The following is an 11,313-nucleotide window of genomic DNA, read 5'->3' on the forward strand; positions in this document are numbered from 1 at the left end:
CTGGCGACCCAAAGTCCATTTCCCCAGTTTCCAGGGTTGGGGGCGGGGGAGACTCTCACGGCTCTTGAAACTGGGCAGCTGGGACCTCGGTAGCTCGGAGATGGGTTCTAACCGTCCCTCACCCTGGTGGCCTCCGTGTATTTGAAGGACCGCGCGTCTGCAGTAATCATACTGAACTCCCAGGGCTGTGGGAAGAAAAGCTGGTGTGCTGGCTCTGCTTAAGGGCCCAACTCCTGGGGCAAAGCTCAAGGTTTCCGGCCCCTTCTTGCCCGTCAGTAGGAAGGGCTGGCAGCCTCGGAGGCGCAGTCTGGCGTCGTGAGCTGGCTTCTGTCCTGGTACCCTGTCGGTGGGTCAAGAGGAGAAGCGGCTTTTCTCTGCAAGTGGTGGGAATTCTGGGGCCTTGGCCCAGCCCTCCTCTCTTGGGCTTGGAGCGGCTCCCCGGAGGCGCCTGGCCCTGCAGGTGGCCATTCCAATGCCAAGGATGGTCTGAAGGATGGTCTGCGTTTCTATCCCCTCCTCGGAGAGCAAGCGACGACGGATGCCCTGCTGTGTGGGGCAGGGCAGCTTTGTTGGGAGTTCCTTCTGGAGGAGGGGTGAGGACCAAGTCCCCAAGAACCACGGGAAGAAGCACTCACAGTCAACCTCGCTAAAGAATATTCATTTATTTATAATTATTGCTAAGTAAACTTCTCTCTTAAACGGGAACATAAAAACACAGTAGGGCTTTGCACAAGTGGAATTTCTAAACAGTTGGTTCGTATACACGTCAAAATAAGTTAGAATGGAATTCGTCCAGGAGTTTCCAAGTCCCCCAAGAGGCCGCACGCCTCTCTTGAGAGGTTGGGGAGGGGTGAGGACAGGAGCCTTGCCGAGACCACCCCCCAGCTCAAATTGTTTAAGTTGTGCTGTTTCCTTCTCTTAGCTTTGCCTGGGTCCAAGGCACAGGGCAGGGGGCGTTCAAGTATTGAACCTCGCAGAGGGCCGAGCTGATGGCAGGGCTGGGGGAGGAAAGGGGAGCCCCGCCCTGGGGGCCAGACCGTCTCCCTTGGGTTTCCAAGACCAAGGCCACTGCGCTGGCAGGAAAGAGGAGGAGGAGGAGGAGGAGGTACAGGGTTCTTTTTGGTACCAGGGGAGAAAGACATTGTGGGAAGAGGTAGTTTGCAGGGGGTGATGCTTCTGCTCAGCAGGAGAAAATGTCTTCTACAGTGACGGGGGTCACTGCCACCTGAGGGTCATCGTGGCGGGCACCTGGGGGGCTGGGGGGGGGCCTCGGGGTTCTGGAGGGGAAAAGGCTCCTTTGAGCCCCCAGTCCTCTCGTTTGTTGCCTCTTAGCATGAGCTTAAGCAGAGAAGGAAGGGGCACCTGGCTGCCTGATCCCGAGGCCACCCTGTCCTTCCCTCAGTCCTGAGCACAGCCACCCTGAAGCCTGGCTTGGTCCTTCACTAAGGGTACAGCTTTGGGGGTAGTCAGCTGCATTTCAAACTGGTCCCCCCCCCCCCCCACCCCCCGGCTGTTCCCCCTCCTTTCCTGGTTTCTGGGCCGAAGTTGGTGGCTTCACCTCCTTCGTGCCTTTGGGGACAGCCCTGCCCGCCCCTCTCCACTGAGGCCTCAGGAGGCGAGTGGGCAGGAGTCCGGGTGCCCTAGCATTCCTGAATGTACTATTTCACGCCCTGGGCCTGTCTTCGGTTCCCAGGGCAGGAGCTGGCGCGGGGACAGAGGCGATGAGAGTAGGCAAGCGAGGGAGGGAGCTGTCGGCTGAGCAGAATCGAGCAGCCTTGGCCGCTGAGGTGGGTGGTGCAGAGCGAGTCACTGGCTGGAGAGGCCGGGCAGGGGCGGAGGGCCTGCCCAGCTCTGCGTCCTGCCTCTCGCCAGGGCCCGAGGCTCCCTGCCAGCCCCCCTCCGCGCCGGAGTCCCGCCTGGCGGGCCACCGGAGCTCGGGGAGGCGTGAAGCGCTCACGGCACACAAGGGAGCTTCCATTAGGAAAAAGAAAATGATCTCCAGCAGAAAGAATAGGTGACAGAGTTGGAAAGGAAAAAAAATAATAAATTACCTTCAAAATACCCCTTTTGCTCAAAAATTTTTTTTTCTCTATGGTCTTCATTTTCTTTTTAACTATGTTGTTCTTTCTGGGAACCTGTTGAGTCTTGGCTGTCCCCATCCTCAAAATGGATACTTGTTAATAATAAAATACTCCAGCCACCCCTCAGGTGGTCCTTGGCCTCCTCTGGGGACAGCCCCTCTCAGTCCCCGTGATCCCTTCGCTGTGCCCCGCCCCTCACTCGAGGGGGCCCCCATCTGTCTCAGTGTGTGCCCAGCGAAAGGCACATCCCAGCTTTGTTCACATCGGGGGACCCTGGTGCGGGGACCAGTTCAGCACAGAACCGGATGACATTTGTTGAAATCCACTTCAGGGACACCCACTTTTAAATGGCTGGAGGGGGGCCTTCTGGGGGCTGGCTGGAGCAGGCATTCGCCGGGGGCTGGGCTACACCCTGCTTTCCTAAGGCCAGGACCGGGGCGGCATGCATGCCTGGCTGCAGGAGAGCGCGGGAGGCACCAGGAGGTAGAAGGCAGAGGGCCCTGCCTGGCTGTTTATGGACAAGGTGGGGAAGGGGGGGCTCTGGGGCCTGGGCTTTTGGCGGCCCAGGGGCTGGTGAGGGATCGGGGGGGGGGGGGGGGCGGGCCGGCCCCCCCCCCCCCCTCCAAAAAAAAAACAGGCAGGGGTTGGTCCAGAGGAGAAACAAGGCAAGACTCACGTTCTCTCTTCCTCCGGTGCCGGGACCCCAGGAGGAGCCCACAGGAAGCGCATCAAACCCCTCCCCACTGGCGGCCCCAGCTCGGCTGGGCCCCCGGAGAGACCCACGGACCCGTGCCCCTGTGACCTATCCCCCAACGGCCCCGATCAGCATTCCTCCCACCCTCCCACAGCAGCAGGCCAAGGAGACCCAGAGCTGGGCCTCCTGTGCTCTCCTTCCTCCCCCAGATGCCTGGGGCCTGGGCCTGGTTCACAGCTGAGGCCAGTAGTACAGTCTCCATTTGGTCTACGGGTCCCGAAGTGGTGCAAACGACTCCGTGGGAGGGGAGGGCTCGGGACAGCGGGGCAGTAGCTTTCTCAGCCGCGGGAGGTGCGCCCGCGGCACGTGGGTCTCCCCCCGCGTCCCAAGCCCTCCTCGCCCTGTGGGCGCCCGGCTTGTGCTATAGCACGTTGTAGTAGGCCATCTCCTTCATGGCCTGCTCGGTGAGGACGCTGGCCTCGGTGCTGCTGTGCACGCCAGCGTACGTATAGGCGTTCTCGAAGTCTTCCGTCTCCTGCTGGCTGTCAAGCTCCGAGGGGTCCGTGCCCGTCAGCTCCATCATGGGGTCTGCAAGAGAGGCGCGCGTGAGGCCCGGATGCCGCCTCGTGGGAAGAGCCAGGCCCTTCTACACGGAGGCTGAGGCCCTTCCTACGGGATTTCCTAGTCCTTGCTTCCAGAGGATTCTCAGCTGCCTCCCTTCCTGCACGGAGAGGCCCCCAGGCTCCCTGTGGCTTCTCACCTGGGTCACCAGACCTGAGCCCTAAAGTTGTGTGGGTGGGTGCAGGGCTGGCCTTGAACTTTTCTTTGTCATGCCTCTCTTGCCCCTCCTAGGGGTCCTCTGCAGGATCTCTTGGCCACTTGCAAGCCTGCTGCTCTCGGTCATGTTTCTGCAACACCACTCGCTTAGCGTGAACTGCACGCGTGGTACTTCTCACGAATACTCCCAGCAACCCCGTGTAGGAGGTCAAAAGGAAGTTCAGAGAGATTAATCAACTTGCCAAAGGGCACCCAGCAAAAGCACTGTTGTTTTAATTTTGTTTGTTTATTTTTGAGTGAGCGAGAGAGACAGAGTGCGAGCGGGGGAGGGGCAGAGACAGAGGGAGACGCAGAATCCGAAGCAGGCTCCAGGCTCCAAGCTGTCGGCACAGAGCCCGACGCGGGGCTCGAACTCACAAACCGTGAGATCATGACCTGAGCTGGAGTCAGACGCTTAACCGACTGAACCATCCAGGTGCCCCGAAAGCACTGTTGTTTTGATCCACTGTTCTGCTCTGCCTCAAATGGCAGGAGGGAGGGGCGCCTGGGTACCCCAGGTACAACAATCAAAAATGTCTCCAGACTCAGCCAAACGTCGGCAGACTCACCCCCAGTGGAGAACCAATGGTGTGAGGGTAACCTCACCCCTTACCGACGAGCGGTTCAGGAATGAATTCAGGCCAGTGAATCACGAGGAAAGGCCTGTGTGTGAAATCTCTGAAGTCACCCAATTCTCACTGGTTTCCTAGAGCAAAAGGGAAGAGGCTCTTACTCTCCCCACTGGTTGTGCACAAGGAAGCACACTGCCCTGATGACTGTTGGCAGCCATCTTGTGACCATGAGGAAAATCACAGCTAATGCCTCAAACAGACGGAGGGAGCCTCCCCGCCCCGTGTCATTATTATGGGGCCGAATCAGCCAGCTCTGAAGAAGGCCAGCCTGAGTGTGCGTGTGTGTACGTGCACCCAGAGCATCTGACACACTGTGAGTCTTCCTGACTGTCAAGCCTGAGCTTCTCAGATCAAGGTTTTAAGCGAGAGGCAGGCTGGCTTGGGTCCCAGCCATTCCAGTGTCAATCACCTTACTCCCTGGTGCAGCCAGCAAGAAAGCCGTCCTGCACATTCCTGGTGACTGACCTCACGGGACAGAGCCTGTGCCTTCACCACCCCCTGGGGTCAAGGTGTGCAGAGACCCGTTTCCAACGGGAAGAGTTCTTCTCCGCTCCCTCCCGGTAGGTTAGATGCATGGCAGGTCTGCGGGGGGCAGGGGCTCTCAAACTCTACCGCACAGAGAATTATCTCAAGTGCTTTAACGTGGCTGGCACACCTGGGTGGCTCAGCCGATTGAGCGTCTGACTTTGGCTCAGGTCACGATCTCACAGTTGGTCAGTTCGAGCCCCTCATTGGGCTCTGTGCGGACATCTCGGAGCCCGGAGCCTCCTTCAGATTCTGTGTCTCCCTCTGTCTCTCTGCCTCTCCCTTGCTTGTGCTCTCTCTCTCATAAATAAATAAAAATTAAAAAAACCCCAGCCTATAAAGTGCCGATCCTAGGCCTTATGCCAGACCAATCACATCTGAATCTCTGGGGTTGCGACTCCGGCATCAGCATTTAAAAAATTCCCCGGGTGCTTCCAATGTGCAGCCAAGTTTGAGTGCCAGTCCTTTTAGAGTCTAGATCGAAGGTTCTCCAAGGGAGGTCCCTGATCAGCAGCCTCGGCATCCCCTGAGAACTTGCTGGAAATGCAAATTCTGCAGCATGACCCAGACGTACAGATGCAGACACGCTGGGGGTGGAGCCCAGCCAGGTGTTTAAACAAGCTTCCCAGCGTTTCCAGTGAATACTAATGTCTGAAACCACCACCCTAGCTCCTTGCTTCTGAAACCCCACCGTGCAAACAAACCGCCCTGAGAGCTTTCTGGAGATGCAGATTCTGACTCAGCAGATCTGGGGTAGGGCTGAGCCTGCAGTTCTAGCGGGATCCCAGGGGATGCCCACCCGTATTGTTGGTTCTCGTGCCACACTTTGCGTAGGAAGGGGCTACAGAGGGCACCGGTCTGCAGCCAACAGCGTTTCATCCTTGCCCCCAAGAACAGAAAACTGAGGACGCCTGTTTCTGCCAGAAAACCCAGGCCACTCCCTGGTTAGCTGCTGCAAAACCGATTCGGGATTATTGCAGGCGCCCCCCCCCCCCCCCCCAGCATCTGACGGACTGCTCGTGAGTTAAGTCCGGGCAAGTCAACTCACCCCTTCTTGTCCAGGCATGTTCCCGGCTACCTTGTCTCAGAAGGTGCACCAGAGAGTCAGATAGCTCCTGACTGTACAAGGAACCTCCCCGCAGCGCCATCATCTCTTGCTTCCGGTGGAATGTCTAAAGTGCCTCCTCCCCTCAGTAAGGCCCGAGAGACTAATGTTTTCCACTACTGACAAGTGTTGAGGGGACAGGCTATCACTAACCTTACGGATGTGACAACAAAGAGCCTATGAAACCTCCACCCAGCGCAGGGGTGTGAGGCCCCTTACCTGAGTACGTGGGCTACGTTCTCTTTGGCAAGCACTACAGGAGTGTGATGGATCGCATTACACTCTTTGCCTTGGCTGCTGGGATGCTCAGAGCTCCCCAGGGAAGTCCACTGACCCTCCCGTGGTACATCTGGAATTGTGACCTCACTTGGCTTCCCTCATCTTTCCAGCGGCTGTTTTCCCTTTTGTTAATTTCTTCCCCTTCCATTTATTTTAAATGTCATCTTCCAGTCGTCAACATAAAAGTGTCTGTCACCTCCTGTGTGTTGTGACCTTGCATGAGTTACCTAACTGCTCTGTCCTCCAGTCCCTGCATCTCAAAAATGGGGATAATAACAGAGCCAACCTCACCGTGAGGACCATGTGAGTTAATAAAGGCCTGGCACACAGTTAGCACTCGATCAATATTACTTATTATTTTTGGGGTGCCTGGGTGACTCAGTCTGTTAAGCGTCCGACTTCGGCTCAGGTCACGATCTCACGGTTCGTGGGTTCGAGCCCCGCGTCGGGCTCTGTGCTGACAGCTAGCTCAGAGCCTGGAGGCTGTCTTTGGATTCTGTGTCTCCCTCTCTCTCTCTCTGTCCCTCCCGTGCTTTCTCTTTCTCTCTCTCAAAAATAAATTAAACATAAAAAAAAAAAAGGTTATTTATTTGTATTTATTATTGTTTATGTGGGCCCACTTAAGTCCTCTGAAGAATACATAAATATCCCATCATTATCACCGTGACGACCTTCCAGGGTGCCTCCTCCCTAGACCTGAGCGCATCCCAGTGAGGTCTCTGGCCTGGCCGGCCTCCCCACGCCCCTAACCGGCCAGGAGGCTCCTGAGTGTGCCGTGACAGCGCTGCTCCCGCTCCGACCGCTGCGCGTGGCCCACCCACCTTGGCTGTCCAGGCCGATGTCCATGACACCATGCTTGACCTTCATGTGCCGGCTCAGGTTGCCCTTGAGGTTAAACTTGCTGGAGCAGTAGGGGCACTTGAAGGGCTTGCTGCCCGCGTGCAGGTGCATGTGGCCCAGCAGGTTGTACATGCGGTTGAAGGACTTCCCACACACCTGGAACACACCGACTCCTGAGCCCTCGGGGAGCCCGCCGTCCCCGAACCCCCTGCCCGCTCCCGCCTCCCCGGCACAGCCGGAGTCCCCATCGCTATGCACGGCACTCACTCTGTCCTTTTCCCCTGTGGCCCCAGGGGCCTGTGAGACAGAGTGGAAGCCGCTCCTTGCTGGTCACTGTACCACCCTCCCTGAGCTGGGCTTACCAGAAGCCCAGGGCCCGGCTCTCCGACCACACAGAGTCCCACGCCTGGGCTCTTTCCCTGGGGCTGTGCGGGGACCTTCACCCTCTCCCCAGCTTTGAAAAAAATACAACCGCAGCAGCTTGTAGGCTCTGGACCCTGGCATTTTCACCCCAAGCTGGGCTCCCCTGTTCGTGCTGGCCAGGCCAGCTCTGAGTGGGTCTCAGCTGCGGCCGTCGTGCTGACTCTGGGCGGCCCGTGGGGACATCCCGCCTTGGGGCCCCGAGAGCCTGGTACCTTGCATTTGAATGGCTTCACAGGCGAGTGTACAATCATGTGCGTCTTGAGGGTCTGCTTCTGCACGAAGGTCTTGAAGCAGATGTGGCACTGGTAGGGCCGGACGCTGGTATGGATCAGCATGTGTCGCTTCATGTTTGCCTGCAGGGTGAACTCCCGGCCGCACACCTCGCACTTGAACTCCTTCACGCCCTGGCGGGGGGGTGGGGAGGAAGGGGTGATGGTCAGGGCCACGCGACGGGCACAGCCTCTGGAAGTGTGTGTGTTTGTGGACCATAGTGTCTGAGTGAAATGACTTCCTGGGGGTGTTCTGAACAGGGACCATGTGTTTAAAGTGGGGGAATGTTGGGGCAGGGCCACTTACTCCAGGAAGTCCTCCAGTCATAGGCAGAGACTGGCTGGGCCTCATGGTTCCTGCCCACACACCCGCTGTCTCCCGCTCACCTTGGCAGGTGTACCTGTAGGTTTGCACCAGCACACCAAGGCGAATGTGTTCATTCATTCATTCGTTCATTTCATTCATTCATTCATTCATTCATCCATCCAGCAACTATTCCCTGGGCACCTGCTACAAGCCAGCATCACACACGCCAGGCGCCAGGGACCTGTGGCCAAGAAGGCAGCCGTAGCCTGGTGGACTGTCCTCAGGTCAAGAGCCTGTGTATGCGTCTTCCCCCTCGGTCCCATCCTTCAGTGGTCTTTCTGGTTCACGGACCCCTTTGAGAATATGATTAAAAGCATGACGCTCCAGGAAAAATGACACTCGAATCTGAGTACAAGAGTTCCCAAACCTCTGGAGCCCATCCACTTGACCCCAAGAGAGTTCTGCAAGCTTCCCTGGTGATAAGAACCACCTGAAGTTCTCGTTACCCATACAGCCTCTCAGGAGATTCCTCCCTGGAGATCCCGATCCAGTGGGGCCAGGAATTTTTAGTCTCGGCAGGTCCCCCAAGTGATTCCCATCACTGAAGGGGTTTGGGACGCTCGGCCCCAGGAGACAAAAATTCCAGGGGAAAACCCTCTGGTTTGACTGTCAACATGGTCTTTCGTGGTCTGCAGGTGACCCCCAGTGCGGGACAGGGTGCCGTGGGCACAGGGGGTCTGATGTATTGTCCGGGGAGGAAAGGACAAAAGCTGGGGGCTCATCTCTTTGCTGAGTCAGTAACTTAGAAGATCCCCAGTAGGACAGACATATGTCTGTGGTCACAGCTGCTGTCCCAAGTGCTTATTTGGGACGAAGTTTCGTATCATAATGTAACAGTGCCTGTGTCTCTTTCTTTTAGCAGATGGGGACACGTCATATCGCGGGTATGCTTGCTGGACACGCTGAAGAGGTGTCTGACCACCAGGGGGCCCTGCCCCGGGCCGCCTCCCGCCCGAGGGCATGTTGCACACGTTGTGCAAATTCACGCCCATGACAGAGCTATGTGCGATTTTCTTAGCCTCTGATTCTTGTTTTCGGTTTTGCTTCACAGTATTCTCTCTCTTTGGACGCTCTGCAGACTTGTGGGGGTTTTCGGTAGAGGAGAAAGACGGTACGAACGGGGCACGAGTGCGTATCACTCTCACCCCCACCCCTGCTCTGCTTTTAAGGCTGAGCTCAGACTCAGCTTCAGAGTCCTTCTTAACACGACACTTCCGCAGCTCTCCCAGCTGACTGGGGGGGAACGGCTGCCATAAAACCTACAAATCATCTCTGCGCCGGTAGAAAACGTTCCCGGGGCAGGCAAGGCCTGACAGGCCCTCACTCCCGCCCTCACTGCCGTGTGCACAGGAGAGGCGAGGACACAGGCTGGCCCTGGAGTGTCCCTAAGGCTGCCACGAGGGAAGGTGGGAGCTGTGCGCACACTCAGCGTCAAAGCGTGAAGCTGGTCGGATCTGGGTAGAAACGATGGGGCAGCCTGAGTGCCAGAGAGGGGCTGGGGGACCCGAGAGGCCTCGTTCCGTCTGCCTGGACAGAAGGACCTCTGGGAGGGGGGGCAGTGGCTGAAGGGACGGGAAGGGCGGCAGGGGACAATGGGTCAAAGTTACGTCTAAGGGACATAGTGGAGCAGGACGGTGTGTTTCATCTTCTAGCCCCGCAAACCGCTCTGCCTCGTTTGGCCACACTGGACTTCTCCGTAACAAGTATTTCCCCTTACATCTGCTCTCTTTTCAAACGAAATGTATTTTGGGGCACCTGGGTGGCTCCGTCGGTTAAGCGTCTGACTCTTGGTTTCAGCTCAGGTTATGATCTCACGGTTTCACGGGTTTGAGTCCCGCTCAGGGGGGCCACGTAGGGCGGCTCAAAGCCACACTCTGGGGGCCAAGCCTCCGGCTCAGGAAGCATGATGCTAGGTTCTGGGGCCAGGTCTGGGAAGGGGCGGGGGTGGTCTCAGCTCTAGGTGAGAGTGGAGCCTGCTTGGGATTCTGTGTCACTTGCTCTCTGCCCCTCCCCCACTCATGCTGTCTCTGTTGCTCTCAAAAGAAAGAAAGAAAGAAAGAAAGAAAGAAAGAAAGAAAGAAAGAAAGAAAGAAAAAGATAATTAAACTTTTCCTAAAGGGAAGGCACAGGTTTTGATACACTTTTGTAATTACAAGAAGAAAGGAAACCCTCTGTATTTCTGTCATGTCCGTTGCCTTGGGGCCTCCTGGCCTCGACCCTCCAGTCTAAAATAGGAAGGAAGGGCAGGCTGCTTCAGTGATTCTCCAACTGTGTTCCCCGGGGCCTGCAGGGGTTCCTCAAATATTGCATTCAAAAATTTTTATTTTATTTATTTTTTAAAAACGTTTATTTATCTTAATTTTTTTAACGTTTATTTATTTTTGAGAGAGGGAGCAGGTGAGAGTGGGGGAGGGGCGGAGAGAGGGAGGCAGAGGCTCTGAAGCAGGCTCCAGGCTGTGGGCACAGAGTACCCCCGGGGGGTTTTCCACAAACCCGGGGATCATGACCTGAGCTAAAATCAAGAGGTGGATGCTTGATTGAGCCACTCAGGCGCTCCCAAAAATGTTTATTTTTGAGAGAGAGAGAGAGAGAGAGAGAGAGAGCGCGCGCGCGCGCATTAGCAGGGGAGGGGCAGAGAGAGAGGGACAGAGGATCTGAAGCGGGCTCCACGCTGACAGCAGAGAGCCCAATTCTGGGCTCCAACCCGTGAACCATGAAACCATGCCCCGAACCAAAGCTGGCTGCTCAGCGGACTGAGCCACCCAGGTGCCCCTCACTCAAAACTTTAGAAAGTAAGTTTTGCTATTAAAACCCCCCCTAATTTCAATTGTATTTTTTCTAATACTCATCCAAATAAACACGTAACTACAAACATAAGAAAAGTTCATCTGCGTACCATCTATATTAGCACCTAGATGATCTCAAGCACGATTTTGTAAGCACCGGGTGGAAGACCTACAGGAGGGACCTCAGATCTGGGGCAGGGCCCTTGGGAGGGGCCCTGAGGGCGTGAGGGGTCCTGGGAAGGAGAGGGGAGGGGCCCTGCGAGGGAGGGGATGGGTCCTGGAGGGTAAGGGGGGAGGCGCCCTGGGGGTAAGAGGGGCGGGGCCCTGGGAGGGTGGGGGAAGGGCCCTAGGGGGAAAGGGGGGAGGCGCCCTGGGGGAGAGGGGCGGGGCCCTGGGAGGGTGGAGGAGGGACCCTAGGGGGAAAGGGGGGAGGCGCCCTGGGGGAGAGGGGCGGGGCTCTGAGAGGGTGGAGGAGGGACCCTAGGGGGAAAGGGGG

The 11,313-nt window shown here is 57.0% G+C and overlaps 1 protein-coding gene across 4 annotated transcripts in view; it reads right to left on the reverse strand.

Annotated features, from left to right (window-relative positions):
• Window positions 1–2,720: 2,720 nt before the first annotated feature.
• ZNF710 (zinc finger protein 710) overlaps window positions 2,721–11,313 on the reverse strand; it is a 66,744-nt gene continuing 58,151 nt past the window's right edge. For all 4 annotated transcript variants that reach the window (XM_040493650.1, XM_040493651.1, XM_040493649.1 and 1 more), the window contains 3 exons: window positions 7,608–7,799; window positions 6,954–7,128; window positions 2,721–3,363 (listed from right to left, as the gene is read on the reverse strand). In XM_040493650.1, coding sequence (XP_040349584.1) covers window positions 3,197–3,363; window positions 6,954–7,128; window positions 7,608–7,799 — 534 coding nt within the window. In that variant the 3' untranslated portion in view covers window positions 2,721–3,196. The remainder of the gene's footprint in view (window positions 3,364–6,953; window positions 7,129–7,607; window positions 7,800–11,313) is intronic.

This window comes from Herpailurus yagouaroundi, unplaced genomic scaffold (assembly GCF_014898765.1).
Source record: "Herpailurus yagouaroundi ecotype Mexico unplaced genomic scaffold, PumYag 185, whole genome shotgun sequence".
Taxonomy (NCBI): Eukaryota; Metazoa; Chordata; class Mammalia; order Carnivora; family Felidae; genus Herpailurus; species Herpailurus yagouaroundi.